This window comes from Halichoerus grypus, chromosome 2 (assembly GCF_964656455.1).
Source record: "Halichoerus grypus chromosome 2, mHalGry1.hap1.1, whole genome shotgun sequence".
Lineage (NCBI taxonomy): Eukaryota > Metazoa > Chordata > Mammalia > Carnivora > Phocidae > Halichoerus > Halichoerus grypus.
In genome coordinates, this window is record NC_135713.1 from 39,822,607 (window position 1) to 39,843,503 (window position 20,897).

The following is a 20,897-nucleotide window of genomic DNA, read 5'->3' on the forward strand; positions in this document are numbered from 1 at the left end:
AACAAGGAACATGCCCTGGGTATGTGAATTCAGCCTTCTCCAGGAGAGGCAAGTTTGTTTTCATATCTTGCCAAATGAGGGTTGAACTTGAGGCCTCTTAAGAGAGGCTTTGGGTCCAACATGATGCTTGGTATTAAGGGTTTATATTGAGAGGGTAAATGTCAAGGAAGAAAAGCCCGATCACATCTGCTATCTCCTGACTAAATGAAAGGGTGGGAGTTCTGGGACCTTCTTTCCTCACCCATGACTGCTCTTAGCCAATCACAGACAACATTTGTAAAATGTAAGTTGAAGAAAAATGCATGAGAAGAGAGACTTTGCTATATGCAATTTTCCCTGATGAAGCAAGCTGCCTTAAAACTAAACATTTAACGAATACTTACTGAGTCCCTACTAGATGCCAAGTGCTATGTACTTCCTAGAGATAAGTAGTGAATAAAAACAATGAGATGCAATGTGTATCTTCATGGAGCTTATAATCTCATGAAAAGACCTGGTGTGTGCCTAACTGATAGCTAATTGTAGCTGCTGCCGATGCCCGCAGAGATACTGGTTGGTATCAGACAGGAACTTAGCCAAGTCTAGGAATCCAGGGAATGTTTCCCTAAAAAGTGGACAATTGCATTGAAATTTGAAGAATGACTAAGAGTTAACTCAGCAGAGGATGGGAGTCGGGGACATTATGGGCAAGAGAACAAGATGCCTTAAAGCCAGTGTGATTAGAGAGAGCTGGACAATCACATTGGCAAATAACTCGGGTCTCTGATCCCAAACCTAAAAATGTATCAGTGGAGTTTCAGGCACTTTGCTAGACCGGGAGAAATTTGAGGACAGGTAACAATTCTGGTGTCTTTAAATTGTGTTATATGGGCAGCGAATTATGCAGTATGCTCATGGATCTACCCACATACACACATCCTCCCTGGACTCAGTCTTTTTATTCTCAACCATCTTGAGCAATGAGATGAATCACTACAGCCCCAAGGATCAAAGTCTAATTCAAGACTTTTAAGGTAGAATAATAGAAAAGGGTCTCAGAGGTCAATCAGTGAAGTCCCTCATTTTACAGATGAGGAGACTGTGGCTCAGAGAGATCGAGTTACCTGCTGAATGTCATACCCCTAGTTAGTTGCGCAACCAGGACCAGATTCACGTCCTTGGCACCTAAGTGTTTCTTTCTCTTAAGGCCAGGTGCTGCAATATGCTTCCCAGAACTCATCTATTTGGTTGTCTCAATGCCAACTGTGTGAGGCATGTTTTAACCCACTGCCCCACCCATACCCTCTTACTAGAGACTTCCTCCTGGCTCCAGTCCTTCAGATCCTAAATTCATTTAGTAGCATGTAAACTATTCCCCATCTCACCTGCAGGCATAACTCATTGCAACTGTGGAAGATTCTTCCATTAACACTCCCAACCCTGGCCTGGTCACTCAGACTATCCCACCAAGGCACCTCCTGGGACTTTTCTGCTATAGTTAATTGGGGAATTTCTGGAGTTGCTTCATTAAATGGACAACCCCAGACCCCCTGCTCCTGAGAGATGGGGAGGGAGATAGAATCCTGACGATGTAAATTTAGCCCCTGGATTAAGCCAAGCCTGACGCTAGCAAGACCCACTTTCTGGGCTTCCCAGTTAGAAGAGCCAAAGAGCTATGATAGATACATTTTTTTTTTTTTAATAAAAATGTGAACTGATTGGCCTGTGACCAAGCAGAATTCTTCTCTCACAAATTTGTACTAATATACCCAGAGACTGTCCTATAGTCAACCAGAGTATTGGAGCTCTAGAAATAAAAAAAGTTTATGTAGGGTGAGGATAGGAATTACTGCCCAAACATGGCAATGACTTATGCAAGCCAAAGTCAGAGAGCAGTCACAACAGGGCCAGACTGCCTGAGTTTGAGACCCAGTTCTGCCCATACTAGCTGTGTGATCCTGGGCAAGCTACTCTACCTTGCTATGCCTCAGTGTACTCAATTGAAAAATGGGTATAAAGGTAGTACTGGCCTCATGGGTTGTTGTGAAGACTACACAAATTAATACATGAAAAGCTCTTAGAACATGGCTTGTGCAGAATAAACATGCAGCAAGTGTTAACCACTACCAGTATTATGTTATGGTTAACCAGAAGAGGCCAATTGACAGAAAAGAGAGTGGAGCAGGTATAAAGAGTCAAACAAGATTAGGAACAAAGTCACAAGAATACTGACCACAGAGGGAGAGAGAGGAGTTGTCTCTACTCCAGATGCCTTCTCAATTCCCATAGGGCCAGCCTCCTTTACAAGATTTCTACATCCTTAAAATAACACTCCCCCTTTTTTTAACATGAGCCCTTTTGATTGGATTTGTTTCTTGTAATCAGACAAGCCTAAACCAAAACATAGACTTTGCAGAGCACAGTGCAGGCCAGACCAGATGGCCCTTCCCTGTCTGACACCATCCACTGCTCCCGGGGCATCTCGTTTCTGTGTGCTCTCTCTGCTGAAACCCATCTTATTTCTCGAAATGCAACTCAGAAGCAAATGCTTCTCCTGGCAGGCACCAGCATTGTCTCAACTGTGTAGACATCTACAGGAACTAACCAGGAAGCCCTGGTCCAGTGATGTGTGGGAGTTCAAGAGGGAATCCTTTTAATTTCCACCTTTGAAGAGCAGGTATATCATTTCCTTTGCTGGGATCAGGCAGCCAGGATTGCCATGCGAATCCAAAGTGTTTCTAACACTCTCTTTGCGAAGTTCTATTCATAGAAAACCTTGGCCCGGCTCCAGGTCTGTGTCACATTGTTTGTGTGGAATGAGGATGTGCTCTGCTTTTTCAGAATAACAAGCCCATGTTTTTGAGTCATTACAGGAAAAACTTTTCCCACAGCGCAATGAGTGGAGTTCACTTCATCGTAGTCAAGGTGTGTCAAGACACAGAAAATGTCCTCAAAGAAACCTCAAAGCCACTCACATTCCAGCCCCCTTGTCCATCAGGAGACAGCTAAACAGGCTGTCTGAGAAGGTTTCGCCCAGTGCCCTTGGATGATTTCTTCCCAGCGCCGCTGGCTCCCTCTTTCCCTTTTCTCCTTACTTCAAAACACTTAAAAACTCCATGAGGGCAGCACTCAAGGGAAAGAAAGCAGGCTGGAAGAGGTGAGAACATCTGGTGCAGCTTTTCCCATCTGAGTGTTCACCCATGGAACAGTCAAAATTCACGTTTATCCTGAATTTCACAATTTCAGAATTACAGCCCTGACGTACCAGTGCAGCTCCAGCCTATCAAGATGGAAGCATATAAATCTAGCAATAACCTCCCCATCTATTAAAACCTCCGCACCTCTGAAAACGGAGTATTAAGCTTGCTAGAATAGGAACAAATAAACATAGTTCATGGGACATAATTGACATATAACATTATATTGGTGTCATGTTTCCATACATGATGACATGATCACCACAGTAACGCTGGTTAACATCCATCACCATACCTAGTTACAAGTTTATTTTTCTTGTGATGAGAACTTTTAAAATCTACTCTCTTAGCAACTTTCAAAGATGCAATACAGTGTTATTAGCTAAAGTCATTGTGCTGTTTGTTTATCCCTATGACTTATTTCTTTATAACTAGAAGTTTATCCATCTGACCACCTTCATCCTTTATATTATATGAATATAATATATTTATATATTTATAATATATATAATATACTTATATATGTTATGTTTATATATCCATTATACCTTTTGCCCACTTTCCACCTCCACCTCTGGCAATCACCAATCTGTTCTCTGTATCGGTGAGCTTGGTTTTTTGTTTTTGTTTTGTTTTTTAAATTCCACAAATAAGTGAGATCATTTAGTATTTGTCTTTCTCTGTCTGACTTATTTCATTTAGTATAATGTCTTCAAGATCCATCCATGCCATCCATGTTGTTATAAACGGCAAAATTTTCTTTTTTTATGACTGAATAATATTCTAATGTGAGTGTGTGTGTGTGTGTGTGTATCACAATTTCTTTATCTAGTCATCCATCCAGGAACTGGAAAACAACTTAGGTTGTTTTCATGTCTTGGCTACTGTGGATAATGCTGCAGTGTACCCAGGAGTCCATATATCTTTTTGAGTTAGTGTTTACATTTTCTTTGGATAAATGCCCAGAAGTAGAATGCTGGGTCCATACATTCCTTATTGCCTGACAAATAACTGCACAAATAAAAGAAGGCGACGCTGACCAGAGGAGGTACTTTACAATGAGCGACAATGATCACAGGTAGGGTTAAGAGGAACTTTGCACCTCCCAGCCCCCAGTGATCATCTCACTGGGGTGTGGACACCTCCTCTAATCACTGCCTTCCTGCAGGTGTCAGAGCTGTCCTGACTTGGCCCTTGCTGGCCTAGCTAGCTGCACTCCACCTGCAAAAAGTAGGTGTGCTGGTCCCCCAATGATGCAGTCTTGGCCTTTATTGTTACTTTGGGGTATCACGGCCCCCATGCAGACTCAGAGATGGAGAGAGAGCGTGTTCCAGGGCCTCAGAGACAAGAGGATGGTAGCCACCCTGAGCACATTTCCTGAGTGGTAGCTTTTTGAGGTTTTTTTTTTTTTTTTTTGCTTTTTGAGGTTTTAATAGGTGTCATGTTGATCTGATTGTTGTCAAGACAATGAGAAAAGACAGTCAAGGAAGCAGCATGGAAATGCTGATCAAACTATCACTGATTACCTTTTCGAACATCTACTTTGTCCTAATTTCAGATTTACAGAAAAAAATGAAGAGAAAAAATTCCCACTTACCCTTCATCCAGATTCCCCAAATGTTCACATTCTCTCTCTCAATATGTGTACATGTATGTTTTTCCTGTTTGAGCATACATTGCAGCCATTTGGGTAGGATTGAAGGGAAGAAGGTTTTTAAAAGTAATACTTCAAGATGAAGAACAAAAACTCATTGATGTTAAATAACTGGATTTTTAAAAAGACAATTTTGCCTTAAAGCGATTGTGGATAATAATGTTTTTGTCTTTGATATCAAAGTCATTTCAGAAAAAAAATAAGAAATCATTGCTCAGACTATAGCATAGGTAAAGAGAGCTGTCAAATTGTGATGATTTCCTGTCACCGACACCATAGCCCTTGCCCCCTTCCTGGACCCATCTGAACCTTAGCCATGCCTCTGCTCCATCCAACACGAAGCTTCAACCAACCTGCAAAAATGCTTGAGTAACACATTCGGTGCTTCTCCCAAAAGCACCAATGGCACAAATGACCTCCAGGGGGCCCCTATTTCCTAAATCCCCAAGACCACGGAGTGAGTTTCTTGGTTCTCTGTGGTACTCCTTCCTGCCCAAATTTTACTCCTACTTGTTTCTTGTTAATCTTATGCAACTTGTTTTTCACCAAAATGGCACTGCCCAAACTGATCAACATCTTACTGGCCAGACTGGGCTCTGAACAGCTTTGGCTACATCCAAAAATGAAATCCAACTACAAAGGAAGAATGTTTGTCACAACTGAGCTATTCATTACAGTGGGCGATAAGGTCAGAGGATAACATCCCAAAAAAAGGAGTTTCAGAGAGGCTTGGAAGGATCGAGAAGCACTGGGATATGAACAAAATGACTGTGGCTCTTTGTCCCAGTAGCACCCCAGTGTAATGTCTATTTGCTCCTGGCACCTGCACCTCCGCAGCTGCCCTGCATCCTCCAAACCAATGGATTCAGCAGGTGTATTGTTGTCCCATTTTTCGAGGTACCCCCATCCTACAAATACATTACATTTATGTTGAAGTTGGCCAAAGTCAGTTTTTCCACTGTTTTGTTTTGTGTTGCTTTCAACCAAAGAATCAGAAGCTATGACACCCGATTGAATTGGGCACCTGTGTGTTTCAGTTCTGTCTGTCCCATCTGCACAGGGCTCTTTAAAGATGGGGACCACACCTTCTCATCTGCTCACCCTGCTTCCGTTGACCTGTGCAGAGTGAATGCTCCTCCAAGCAGACTGTCTAGCTGCTCATAGGTAAAGTGAAAGAGCCCTGTAGTACACTTACTGGATCTTCTCCTCATTTTGTAAACTGGATTTTGCTTTTGTATAAATCTAACAAAAATGAGTCCATTTTCCAGTCCCTCTGGTGTTCGAGGCCATGAAACAATTTCAGGAAAATGGTATTCAAAATCCACTGATCTCCGGTCTCGGATGCCTCCATAGCTCCGATTCATTAAATAACTAGAGAGTCAACCATGATCCTGGGTTTCCAAGGTTGTTTTCAAACCAAGAACTCAGCTGCTGCCAAGACTAGCAGGGGTTTCTGAGCTGGCCAACATTCCTTGAGTTTCCTTTGAGAGGTGAAAAAAAAAAGGCCGCTTAAAATGCATTATATAAGAAAGAAAGGTATGATCAAGTTAAGGGGAAACTACAAAGGAAGCGGGCCAAGTCCCAAAATAAAAGGCAGGAATAGAAAACTAAAAATAACACACAGGGAAGCGTACCACATCTGTAGGGCTCCCTTGCATTCTCCTGGAGCATTGTACCTTTTTTTTTCAGGAGCATGCTAATAATTGTTTGGAGATTTAAATAGAACACTATTATTTGTTCTTTAAAAATAGTCACTTCTTTTGTAGAATTGTGAGAGAGTTTCAAATGATATTGATCGAATTTCACTCATTTGTTATTTACCTTTTACGGGCATCTTCAAGCGTGTTAAGGAGTCAGCCAATTTTCTTCACTCTCTATTTATCCATCTTTAATGGAGCATTTAAAATATTTGAAATATTTCAGTCGTGTTGCAATTAATGGACATTTGAAATACAAAGAAAATAAAATTGGCTTATATGACAATACTTTAAATTGTCTGCCGTTTCTTGGAAAACTTAGTACGTGCCAGGCACAGTGATAGGATAAAATGGCATACAGAGAACATGTGCAAAGGTTCTTACAACTTTGCCCCTGAGCCATTACCCAAACTTTTTGCAGAGGACCCTAAGGGGCGGCATGTATAAATAACAAACCCAAGTCAATAACTAGTGAATATTGCAATGAGTTAATCCTGGCTCCCTTTGACTCAAAAACTCTAGGGTCCTTCCACACTACTTGAGATAATCAAAAATATTTTTCAAATAGGCTAACTATGCATAGTTAACACAGATCCACCAATAGGAATTCATTGTTCACTTTCTCACTTTTGCTTACTTTTAAAGGCTTACGACTGAATTTATATTTAAATTCTGAAAATGCATAGTACACACGGCATGACTAAGATAGGTGCCATTCCTCCTGGTTATAAGGTTTGTCTTCTACCATTCAGTTAGCTGTCAGATTAGTACGGCAATTACATTTTTGCCTTAAGAGAAATATGTTATGATAGATTTGAAGAAAATGAAGCTTTATGCCAGGGAAGTGCCTATGGAGACGTCGTTTACAATGTTTGTTTAATAATCACTTCCAAGTTGTAAATTCCTGTTTTCTCTAGACACAACAAAAACAGGAAATATTTACCAACTTCACAGGTGTCAGGAAATACTCTAAAAACTCTGGTGGCCTAACCACCAGCTTAAGCAGATAGCATTTCTGTGCATAGGTGCTGTAGGTATATTGTAATTTGAACTGTGTGCTTTACGATCCAGAGACCTTCATCGACACTTACTAAGGATTGACTGGCTTTGCTTCTGTTGGACCAAAGACTTTTTTTTCCAGAAGAGAAGTATAATGTGCTAATGTGCTTTGTAGCCTTTCTAGGATTTACAAGAAAATTACAGTTCTCAACATTTACTTGGTTTGAAATCTTATTTCTATATCTAACCAAGTGCCAAAATGACAAAGTACACCTCAAAACTACTGAAATATAAGATTATGTTCTTTAGCCACCATATATGCAATAAACCACGAATTCATTTTCACTTGCTTGAATTTGCTGCAGTTTACCTTTCCAAAAGTGGAGAGAGCTTTATTCTTTTTCCCAATTATAAAACTAATGGCAAAGATTTCAGAATATAGCTGAAAATATAAAGAATAAGGTAAGCATCCCTATTAATAGCTACATTTATATCCACTTACATATTTTTTCACAAAGATGAGATTATTCCTATGGCATCGTGGCATGCTTTTTTCCATCTACCATACAGTACAAGTGCTCTTAGGCAAGCTGCCCTTTCTCATCTCAGTGAGATCACCATGCGTCCCCCTTCTCTCCCGATACCATTCCACTATTGATGTGTCCATGGTGTACTGGCAAGGAGGCAGGCACTCGGGCCTCCCTGGGGGATGCACCTGCACACTTGCATTTCTGCCAGTTGAAATCAGAGCTCGGAGTCTGTTACATTTGTTCTTGAATCTGTTAGTGCCAGTTATCACTGTTGCAAAACTGAATTAAATATTCATTGTAGACCAATAAGCTAGAAACACAAAAAGAGGATTGTTTCTGTGAAGACTAAAGGAAATGTTTCAGGGAAACCTGATAAAGCTATCACTTCAAAAATAGCTGTTTTCACACTGGGGAGAGGGACTCATGAAAATCTAGTAGTCGGCGCCCTGGTTGCATTTCGGCAGCCACACTCCCCGACCGACTCCCGGCCCTGATGACACTGTCACCTTCTGCTTTGGAGTGAACGCGATCTGTCAGTCACTCTAAGCACACTTCATCACTTGCAATGGCTAGAGCATAGTCAGTTCTTGGCTACACTGTCATTTCCTTAACAAATATGCTACCATTGGCCTTTTCAGATTGCTTACGGTTTTTTGATAGTATAAAAACATTGCCACTGTTTTTTGTATACACATTTTCATGCACGCAAAAATTATTTCCTTAGAATTAATTCATAAAAATAGAATTTTTGTATGAAAGACGTATACTTTTTAAGACTTCATATATATACAGATGGATATATGGATATATATTTTTTAACTATGTGGTAGGTAAACTACAGATTTGAATGTTTTCATTTAAAAAAATTGAATGGCTAAAAGTGATACAGTGATAAGTAGTTTTCACCACCATACACAAGACTTTATCACCAAATTTATTTGGGTCTGGTGTTTTCATCTGTGAAAGAAAAGGTTTAGACTAGAATTCTTTGGGCCCCTCTCCTCAACTCCAATATTTTGGCTTTCTATGTACTCCTATGTTTTCTAGAGGGCTAGAAAATGTATAGACACATCTACTCTGTGAGAGTTATGTCACAAGAATCTATATAAATGGAATTGTATAACCTGGATTAATATAAACACATCAGACTCTATCATTGCTTCCAAATGGATTCTCCCTAATCTTGGAGGAACAGAAAGAAACAAATACTCTCCTAGGATCTAGGTGCTCTCCTCTTTAGTTGCAGGCTAACTTCCCTTCCGTCCTTCCCAGATGACCTTCTAGAAAAGTGCTCACCTGCCATGCAGTTTTCAGCACCCTTCATTCAGGCTTCCACCCTGACCTCTCCATGGATACTGCTCTCCTGTGGTCACCGGGGGCCTCCTAAGGACTCTTTAGCTCTGCCTGATCTCTCCATGACACATGGCACCCCCGGTCACTCTTCTTGAATGTCTTTCTTCCTATGAGACCACAGACCCCTTGACCATTTCCTAATTCTCTGGTTCTTCCATCTCCAGCCTCCTCTGATGGTTTTCTATTTGTCCCTGACAAGTCCCCACGATTTAAAGTTTCTCTGATGTTTTTCAACCCTTGCAGTTGCTTAAATAGTTAAGTATCTTTAAAAAACAAAAATAAGTTGAATGAACCAACTGGTTAAGAAGTATTGTAGTGCATTCTTTCATAAGGTCAGCAATGACTGGTTTTGATCACTCCTTAGTTTATCTCCTTTCTAGGCAAGTCTAGATCTCCCTTTAACAGTGATTCTCCAAGCACAGTCCCTGGACCAGCAGCATCTGCATCGTCTGGGAACTTGTTAAAATGGAAAATCCTTGGGCCTCATCTCAGACATACCAAATCAGCAATTTGTGTTTTAACAAGGCCGCCAGATAATTCTAATGCATAATAAACTTAGAGAGTCGCTGGTCTATGACATGCACCCTTTTAAAGCCAGGCCTTAGTTTAATGATTAACCCCAACTCTGGGTGATCAGAAGTAATCAATTTTCCCTCCAAGTATCTGTGTGATGTTGAATTATATCTACAGATCCTTTACTCCAAGGGACCTCGGGATAAAGGAAAAGAATAAAATACGGAATGGAAACAATAGTCCTCCCCAATTGCTTTTCACCGAAAATGACAACTCAATCTGGCTACCACTAAAATTACCTTACACTTCTCGTTACTATGGGTGATATCCCCACTACCTATTGGAGAAGCACTCCCTGTTTCTGTTGCCCTGGACAACCCTATTTGTCAGATTCACTGACTCTCACATATACTCCCACTTTTTTCAATCTCCTCAGGTCCCGATAGGCAGGATAAGTAGCCACTGGGGAGGTGGGAGCTGGCAAGTAGAAGGGATGAGAGGCCATCTGCTCTATCTGCTCTGCTGGTGACAGGCCTGTCACCTGCTTTGTTCATTCATACATTCATTCATACCTTTCTTCATTTGTTCCTCCAGACATCTACTCACCCATCCATTCACCCATCTTTTTTCCCAAACATCCTTCTATCCAACTATCTACCCATCCAACCTTTCATTCATCCACTCATCCATCCATCCACTCATCCATCCATCCATCCACCCATCCATCCATTAATCCATGCATTCCAGAATCTTTGTTTTGTGGAACATGTGCCAGCTTGGTTTCTCTTCAATATCAAATGAGGTCGCGCCTCACTGGAGACCACTGACATACAGCATTTTCTTTTACTTCTCCTGTGTTTCCCGGGATAGCCGTAGGGGTGCAAGAAAAAAAAAAAAAAAAATCTCAGAACTTCTATTCATATTTATTTTTTATCCCTTAAAAATTTCTACTTTGAGTATATGTTTTATAATGAACATAGTGCATTAATCCTATGCTATATATACAGTTTAAAATTGCATGCTCAAAGATATTGCAATCAAAAAGTGCAAAATCCAAAGATTTTGGATTTGCTGCTTTGAAGAATAGAGTCAGAAGGCTACAGAGCAATTTGGGATAGACAGGGACTAGCATTTGCTGTGAAAGGCACAAGGAGGTCCCAGGACCAGGAAGCTGGACAGCTCGAAAACATGCCCGCACCTGAGAGCAGATGAGCCCACCTTTGTTCGATTGTATTGCCCATGGTCTCCCATGCTGTAGAGCATGCGCAGAGGCAAGTCCTGCCCTGGCCCAGTTCATGTTCCACTGTCCACCCTTCCCCATGGGGACATTTGGGCTGCGGCCTATGCTTTAGGCCAAATCAGGGGATCTTTAAGTAACCTTACTCTCTGACGGCATGTCCTGAACCTCACTGCACGCTGGTAGAAGTAAAGATTTTTCAGTGCGTTGTTTTAATTTAGTAGTAATATGAGTATCTTACATTGATATAAATTTTTATCTCATTCACATCCAGTTTCTTCCATCTTAAAAAAGGAAAAAGATTAAATCAGGCAAATTGAAGTTTTTACTAATACAATTTTTTTTTAGCATTGTGTCAGTTCATGTAAATGTTTTCCCAATTTGCCCATCATAAGGCTGAATGAACCTATCCTGTTCTTGGATCTGATGCTGTCAAGCTGCAAAACTGAATGCTACTCTCTTCTTCTATAGGCACCGAAAAGGTTGTCTTTGCCTATGTCTTGTAAAGTGTAAGCACCTTCAAACAGTAACAGAAGGGTTCTTTTGTTTTTGCCTCTATAGAATGGGTTAATATATAGGAACCTACTTTTCTGGAAGCTGTAAGGCATGAGGAGACCAAAAATGTGAGGCAAAGAAATAAATATTCTAGCCTCATGTTTTAACAGAAAATGCTTACCTATAGCAGCAAAGTCAGTTGAGAAGCCTGCCTTTAATATGCACACAAGAGTTCTTGTTCATTGGATGAATCTTTTAAATAACTTAATGATTTAACAAAGTCATGAACGGACTCGAAACAGCGGTCTTATTTTTTTAATTGAACAATCATAAACTTTGCCTTTTAAAACATATCCTAACAGCTTATTCAGCTTACATTCAAAGACCCTCCCCCACACACATTCACAACTCTGTTGGCAAACTTTGAGAATAAAATATAGGTAAATAGTGAAATAACTCTTAAATAATCTTCGCTCCAAATAAAATACTTCTGCAAATATTTCCTAACAAAATCTAGTACAACAGTCCTGTTTGTGCTAAGGTCCTCCCAAGTGTACTCATAATTCCACTTATCAACCAACTTTAAAGGAAAGAAAAATAAGAAAATGAACAATATTTTAAAGTTGACGTTTCCTACTGAAAATTGACTCTTTTCCAAACCTCCTAAAAAAGTATTTTCTACTTTAAATCTGAAATTCATCTAAGTCACTGCACTTACTTTTAAATAAATTTCTTCTGTTGCTCATTTTCTGACATTTTATAAATCCGTAATGACTAATTTTTTTATAGGTTTTTCTTATGCTTATTATTATTAATATTGCTATAATTATTAATAATAAATTTACCATGCCTCAGGTGTTTGGAAACCTTATAGAGTTACACTTTTATTCTACCCATTTTAACAAACAGTATTTTGTTCATCTTCTCAAGGTGATAAGTATGGGTATGGAGGATGACTGATACTAATATAATTGTTTACAAAATTATATAAATATTTACCTTCACACCTCCTCCAAGTGGACAAAATACTTCCTAGCTCTCTTAATCTGGGGTGGCATTCTTTAAAACCATTTATGAGAGTGTATGTTTGCCCTCTGCCCCAGAATCATCCTTCAGATAAGGTAACCTGGGCATGACGAGTAGCAGCCCTTTGAAACCTGCCCCAGTTCAAGGCTGCTACTCAACCTCCCACAAGCTTGAAACATCCCACTTCCTTCAGGGATTGTTTTGTTTTGACTTTTCCCAAGTAAATAAAAAGCACAACTAAATTCTATTGATGCTACCACAAGGAAGACCTAAATGTCATACTTCCCCACCCTGCCCCCACCTTCTCTTACTCCTAACTCTCCCTCCATCCTGTATCCCAACATCAATGTACATCCAAGTCACGGACGTGTGGACTCACTCTGGTCTTCAGCTTTGGCTAGCTCTCTCTTTGGCTGATCTGCATCCACATTAAGATTATCTAAATTGCTTTTTCAGTTCTTCAGTATTACTATAAACACATATTTAACAAATCTATATGCATTCAAATACTTAACAAATATCTAAGAGTGTTCAGTCATATGCATTTTATGGATTGTTAGTAGCCTACTTTTTTTTTTCCGGACCCACACACTTGGCCTCCCAATATCACATGTCCATATGCTATAATCTAGACAGTTCCTAAAATGTTGGCTGTGTGTTGAATGATCGTTAAAATAAGAGTCTTCTCTCAGAAATCCCACCCAGGATCAGCGAGGATTTAACCATTTCATTACAGGAGAGCGGGCATTCTCTTTTACAAGTTCTTCTCTCACAGAATTGCCGTCTCCAGATGCCATGTCATGCTCTGAAATTAGAAGGAATACAAATCATGTCCAGATGTTTATAACTCTAAGATGAAGAACAGTTTTATCTTACTTTTATATGACAAGGGATGTACAATAAAATCTTTAATAGATTCAAAGAGTCTGTGCTCACTGTATTCACCCACTCTCTGCCGATCGGCACCTCCCATCCACGTCAGCACCCCCTGAATGATTTCTCTTCATATACCTATCATCACTGGACATTATCTTATACATGCATTTGTCTTTGTGTGTGTGTGTGTGTTTATTATCTCACTCCACCACTAGAATATCAGCTCCAAAAAGGCAGGGGCTTTGTTTTGTTCACGGCTACTACAGTGCCTGGAACATAGTAGGTGCTTAATAAATACTTATGGAATGAGCAAATGTAAAAAATAGATCTCTAAGTAAGATTTTCATACTATCTGGTATGGAAGAGGAATTAGCTTATTGTGTGGCTCCAGAAGGCAGATGGCAGATCAAAGGACAGAACTTTTATAAAGATAGCTCTTGTTCTGCATAAAAGTTTATAGTATTTAGAATTTTCCAAAGTGAAATTTGTCTGCTTCTAAGAGCAGTGAGGTATGTTTGCGTCAACAGTGCATGTCTTAATATGGAATGCTGTATGGTTAGTGCAGACTGGCGGATGAATGTGCGCAAAGTAATCAAATAGTCCAGATCTTACTGTCCCCACCCCCCCTTAAAAAAAGTCACTTGCAAATTCCCAGGCCTAGAAAATGGAAATCTCACAATAACAACAACAACAACAACAACAAATGGAAATAGGAAGGCAGGAAGCCCACTTGCCAAGAATATAATAGCCAATAGGAAGAAAACTAGAGAAGATAAGCTTGTGTAATCAGGGTATGGAAGGGACCTCAAGAAGTCCCTGTGCGGATGAACCTTGGAATCACTAACAAAGGCTTTGTAAACAGATGTGAAATCCATTGCAGGACTGAGCCCCAAGCCCCCTCCTATAACAGTGGCACATGCGCCCTGGCAAGTCCAGCAGAGACAGGGCACCACTGAGCAGAGGAGTTCCTGCACAGCCTCTCAGAGGCCTTTAGGACATTCTGCTCCCCAGCCTGAACCGGACTAAGGTTTACCAACATTACACTAGTAATCATCTTTTGCTCCCCTTTAGCTAATGAAAACAAACACCTTAGGTCAGAAAATACTTTCCCCATCAATTTCTACTAAGAATCTTGATACCTAATTTGGGTATAGAAATATTTTTTTTGTGTAACCCCTAATGTAACTTCCAGCCAGCAAAATATCTGTGGCCAAGGCATCTATATAGTAGTCAAGATATCTGCAAAATCTGCATGCAAATGACAGAAGGTGATAGGCTCGAGGGAAAGAGACGGCACAAAAGTCCAGTGAAGAAGAGGACGTGTGGCTGGGTGTGCAGTGGGAGGGATGGGCGTTCCCTTCCTGAGGATTATTCCAAAGGAGCTCTCATGGCCTCCCAAACATTCATCCCAAACACCAGATTCACAAGGGATTCAATTCTCTCTCGGTGGGAAAGGCTTATGTGCAACCATAAACGAATGAAGAGGAATAACAAAAGTGGCTCTTCAAAGTGCTCTGTAGCCTGCAGTTTTAAGAAAGCAAAATGAGACAAAAGAAGATGCAAGTGTTTGAGACGGCTACCTGTACTAAGACAATAGGTTTCAAACTTGTACTGAAGTAATCAAAACATTCAAAAAATGTGTAGGTCTCAGAAAGTAGATTGATGGTTACCAGGGGCTGCGGGGTGGGTTATGAGGAATGGGGGCAACTGCTTAATGGATAGTAGGGTTTTATTTTGAGCTGGTGAGAATGTTCTAGAACTGGACTGAAATGGCAGCTATGCAGCTTTGTTAATGTACTAACTGCCACTGAGCTGTTCACTTCATAATGGTTAATTTTATGTTATATAAATTTCACCTCACTATGAAATTTTTTTTTTTAGGACTTAAAACTCAATCTTTTTCCATTTCGCTTTTCAAGGACTATGGGACAAGTCAAAAGTACTTAAAATATTAATGATGATCTCAATTTCCAGATCAAATATTCACAAAGATATTTACCTAATAGCTTTAAAAGGGGGGGAGGTTCATTTTAAATTAATGTTTAAGGGCATAGCCACACTTCGACATAAAAATTCACTTAAAAGTACAGTATTTCCTCTTCCTCTTAAAGTACTTAATTGTATCCATGTGTAAGAAGGAGGTAAAGCTGGGTAATAAGTACATTTGCCAAATATTTCAAATCTTAGTTAACTCGAAGAGCAAAAACCCAGAAACAAAAACTAAATAAAATGGACTTGGATTGTCAACTATTTATATCTAAGGTGGGGGGACTGGACAGTTTGTTGATATTAGTGGTTTCTATGGCTACATGTTGTTTTAAATGAGCTACTTTCAATTTAGTGAAGCTTTACTATACTGGTCATTTATTCCACAAGATAACCAAATATGTCCATAACACTCTCTTATATGTTGTATTTCTCACATTTTAACAACCTGGATACGAAATACACATGCATGAACAAGTATCATGTGACTATTACTACAGTTTCATTCAAAGGCTTAGAGATAATTCCCAAATTTCAATCACAGTTACTATCTCTTATCCTCTCCAAAATCCATAAAAATGCATGTTTGGAAATATTCCATTTAAATACTCCCATTTTGTTAAAAAAAAGAAGAAGAAATGTTCTATATTTTCTATCTTGGCTCTTAAGCCTTATCCGATAAATTCCTGAGTGTATTTTTTCTACATGAACTTGAGAGAGAAGTAGCTTAGTCTAGTACGTATATAAAACAGATCACTGAAGAATTTGAAGAACTTTGTATATCTTGGTTATTTTCTTATTACAGGTGTTTTGGTAATCAATCATATTTATTCTCCATAAAACTGGGTGAACTTTATGGAAAAATGTATAACCTCCCAAATTATTACTGAAATCTTAAAAAAAAAAAAAAAAAAAGCAACAGCAACCCAAACTCAACCACCACCCCTTTCCCCTGAGTAAAATAAAGAACAAAATCACTAGAACTAATGCTTTATTCTTGTTCATCTATATCTCTTAAGTTATTCAAATTGAAAATGAGGTTATTTTTCCAGTGTTTACACTGAAATCAATTTTTACCTGTGTGAGAAACAAATCTCCTGTTGGAAGACTTGGCCACTGAATATTGGAAGAAGGGAAATTTCAGACACTTGCCGGTCACTCTGTCACATATGCCCGACTGACAGCTGCAGGTCTCCCGGCATTCCATCCCGAAGGTGCCGTAGGGGCAGTCTGAGGACAAAGGGAAGGTTTAGAGAGGGAGCCGCTCCTTGGGCACAAGCCCCCGGTCTCACAGCCCCTGTGCACAAAGCCTCCAGATTCTGAACAAGCCTCACGAATCTTGACTGTCAGATAAAAATCCAATTCTTAAAAAACCCCAAGCTTTGGAAGTTGAAACCTTCAGTCACACATGTGAAATCGCACAGTAAGACCAGATCCTGGACACCTCCGCTGTCGTGGCCTGCCGTGAAGTTTAGTTGAAGGCAGTTACACATAACCAACATCCTTGACCAGGCTTAATTCTGTTCCCTTTCTGCTTAGATACCAATAGACAGGTAGGTTCTCATAGTTTCCTTAGACGGCTCCCGTGACAGCTCAGTGAGGTGGGCAATTGAACAGACACATGCATCAGCTTCTCAAAGAGCTTAAAGGATGTGATGCTGCCTTTGAATCCACTGTGTTCACAATGTACTATTTTAAATGTATAGGAAAGGGCTTCATCCACACTAGCCAGGGGCTGAGAAGGGTGTCTGCTCTCCATGAAGTGATCCATCCTCAGTCCGCTCCGGCTCTGATCAACTACCTTCGCTGTTGAAATGGCAGCACAATTTACCTAACTCCCCCCGATGTCAGGAGGATTTACTAGTAAAACCTTCTGCAAATCTGAGATGCAACATGCTAAGAAGAACAAGAGAGCTGAGAATTTACCTGTATACCTCCGCAAATCTGGAAGCGTTTAGAGCTTCAGTGTGTTCATGCTTAGACTAAAACACGCAATACTGAGAAGAGGACAAACCCATTTATTACAAATGCAAGGTCTTTATGACATAAACTGCATCTCCATTGACGACCCAGTCTTTTTTTTTTTTTTTTTGATGACCCAGTCTTTACCAACCAAGCAAAATAGATGCAGAATATTTATTCTCTTGGCATGAGAATATTCTCATAAGTGTACAATCACACATGGGGAAAGAAACAAGTAGTGAAGCAGCTGAGCCCTTGGCAATCTAATATTCCACAGAATGATCAAGGTAGATGTTAATGAAATTTATTTTTTGGAAGAGATTTAGGATTCTTCTTACCATTACTCTTCAGATTACAGAGGCATCTGGTTTTATTTTTTTAATTGTTTTTAAAGATTTTATTTATTTATTTGACAGAGAGAGACACAGCGAGAGAGGGAACACAAGCAGGGGGAGTGGGAGAGGGAGAAGCAGGCTTCCCATGGAGCAGGGAGGCCGATGACGGGGGCTTGATCCCAGGACCCTGGGACCATGACCTGAGCCGAAGGCAGATGCCTAATGACTGAGCCACCCAGGCGCCCCAGAGCCTGGTTTTAAACATTAGCCTCTCGCTGGGAAAGACCGTCCTTAAAAAGGATCCTAAAAAGCCTCTTGCAGAAAAGCGTACAGGATTGGGATTTGACTGTGTATCTAGTGATATCGAAAACTAAAACTTGAGCCACGTTCTTAGTTACACTTCTACTGCAACCCCCAGTGTATTGAATAGCGCTGGGTGGATAGCAGGTGTTCAGTAAATATGTGTTGGCTGGCTGACTGTTAACTCGGCAGTATAATGCCAAACATCTGAATATTTAGAAAACATCTGGATGTGCAGCTAAAGTATACAGTTTTCCTATGAGTGCTCTGTGAAAAAGCTGAAGGAGGGAGTTTGCCTACAGCAAAATTCAATGTCTCTGTGTAGAGATGGTGAGGTTCACACAGGGTCACTATTTCCAGCAGAGAGAAAAATATTCGAAGCTAGACTCGCTTGTAATATGAAGCGTGCCAAAAAGAACAATTTTAAATACATTTTAAAAATCTATCCCATTAACAGCTACCTCAGTCATTCAGTAGAATGTTGAACTGCTAAAGATCCCAGATGCCTTGTAATGCTTCTTTACCCATATATGACAGTGCATTTACAATCACATTTGCAGAGGAGATTTTTATGCCAAGAGAAAAAGCAATCCACTGCGTATACTTGCTATTTCATAAGTATGATTGTATTAACCACTTCCTCCCTAATTTCCTTATGTGAAATCCTGTAATTTACAGAAAATATAGATCCTAGTCAGCTTAAATGTTTGTGAATGTTCACCAAAAAAAGGTTCCTCAATATTCTACCTTTCATTGGTTATAAACAAAAATAAACTGAGCAAAAAATAAGATTCTCCTAATAGTCCAAGCATTTATTTCCTAATCTTTAGTATACATTGTAGATTAAAAGGTAAATTAATTTATAAAATATTTGTCTAAAAGGTAGGTGAATTAATGAGGCTGTCTCAGTGGTGGATGATTATCATTCCTAAAAGCATACAACTGTATTAAATACATAGAAGATAAGAATGAAATAAGAAAGAAAATATAAGAAATAAATTTCCCAGTCCCTTTAATCGTTCTAAAAGCTTCTTTTTATTACAAAACTGATGAATGGGGCTATAGCATATGTGTTTCATCTTGATAATAGCTTTTAATGATGAGATCATGAGGTATCCATTTATAGAGTATCTTAAAATCACCATTCTTTTGATTCTAAACATTTTAAACTACAGTCACTAAGTCTGAAATAAATTCTACAACTGTGCAACTACATTGTTTAGCTATGATTTCAAACTAATGACATTTTTCTTTAAGTCTGTAAACTCTCATTCTTTACAGACTTCCCATTTTTATTTTTCTTTACTTGTCTTAAACCATCTGCTATTTTTCTAGTTGACCAAACACCTTTATAAAGTGGAATGGGGTTTGTTTTATACTTCAAGGTACCCTCTTTCAAGAATGTGAGTCATTCTGTTAGATGGCTTAAGCCCACCCTATTTCACAAAGTGCATTAGTGTTCATCAGAAATATTTGATCTTGAGAGATGCCCTCCAACCCGTGGACCCTTTCAAGATCAAAGAATCACTAAGCCCGGGGCTAGACACCCCTAGAGGTTATCTAGTGCAGACCGCTGTAATCACTGTGTTGTAGAAGAGAGAGCACCTAAACCATCCAAACAGATTACCTGTCAAGTTCCTAAAGTTTTCCAGAAAGGGAGGTCCCACAATTTTTCATTGCAACATTTTTCTTAAATCTCCTACACATAAGGAGTGAAATGCAGTACTGTTTTCTGTGCTTTCCTGCACACTGGCTTCAGCTGCTGTTTTGCAGAGTTCTACTTCTCTCTCTCTCTCCCGGTGACAACACCTGTGCGGGGCCTTGTCCCTAAGCCACCTGCATTTTCCCTCTTGTCCTTCGCAGCAAAGCCTCCGCACCTCCCACGCTGGCTAAAAGCCCTCAGTGTGCTTCCACCCCCACCCCCCCGGGGGGGGGGCGGGGAGAAGCAAGGGGTCACCCTTTACCTTTGCAGATACCGAACTCGTCACCAAAGTCATCCTCCTCACTGTAAAACTGACACCTGAGCCCCGGGCCGCACTTGACGCCGTCCATGGCCGACACGGTGCGGTAGCAGGTCTCGCCCAGCCCCGCGGCGCACACCCGGCAGCAGCCGCAGTCGTCCAGCACTGTCCGCTTGCAGCGCAGGCTGCTTTTGCACTGGGCGCTGTCGCAGCGCTCGGGGCAGTCCACCGCATACTTGGCGCTCCAGGCGACCGCCAGGTGCGCAGGGACCAGGAGCGTGGCCAGCAGCAAGAGGCTCTTCATGTTTCCCCGAGGGCTCTGGCTCGGCTTCCCGCGGGCGGCGTGGTCTTTGCTGGCGGGAAGCAGCTGTCCAAAGTGGTAGCTGAGCCTCTGCCTACACGTTTATGAGTTTTATACACTGGGTTGCCCGCATGCTTCCCCGTCATCAATTTCCTCAACCCAGCAGCAGCGCTGTCCTCTTGCCAGGCTCTCTTGTTTTAGTTTATGAAATCCAGGATGAAGGCTGGATTAACACGCCGCTGCCATCCAGGAATTGAAAAGCCCAAGCTGATGTCATCTGTTATGTTTAGATGGTTGTTTTGCATGAGCACTGAGAAACTCGCTCACATCCGTCTCAAGGGCTCAAGGACGTCTGTGAAGGGGGAATAAAGAAGGTTGCATACCCTCCTTCAGGACAGGAATTGGTCTGACACCGGTATCACTTGGGCTGTGGCTTTGTCTCGGAGCCTCTGTAGTGGGGAGGAAAATGATATCCACGTGAATCATCAGGACGAAA

At 40.6% G+C, this 20,897-nt stretch overlaps 1 protein-coding gene across 1 annotated transcript; it reads right to left on the reverse strand.

Annotated features, from left to right (window-relative positions):
* Positions 1 to 11,968: 11,968 nt before the first annotated feature.
* On the reverse strand, positions 11,969 to 20,633 carry ESM1 (endothelial cell specific molecule 1). The gene is made up of 3 exons (XM_036120636.2): positions 20,104 to 20,633; positions 16,620 to 16,772; positions 11,969 to 13,485 (listed from the first exon to the last, which is right to left on the reverse strand). Exons 1-3 carry the CDS (start codon positions 20,402 to 20,404, stop codon positions 13,388 to 13,390), a joined length of 552 nt encoding a protein of 183 aa, XP_035976529.1. The 5' UTR covers positions 20,405 to 20,633; the 3' UTR covers positions 11,969 to 13,387.
* Positions 20,634 to 20,897: the final 264 nt, after the last annotated feature.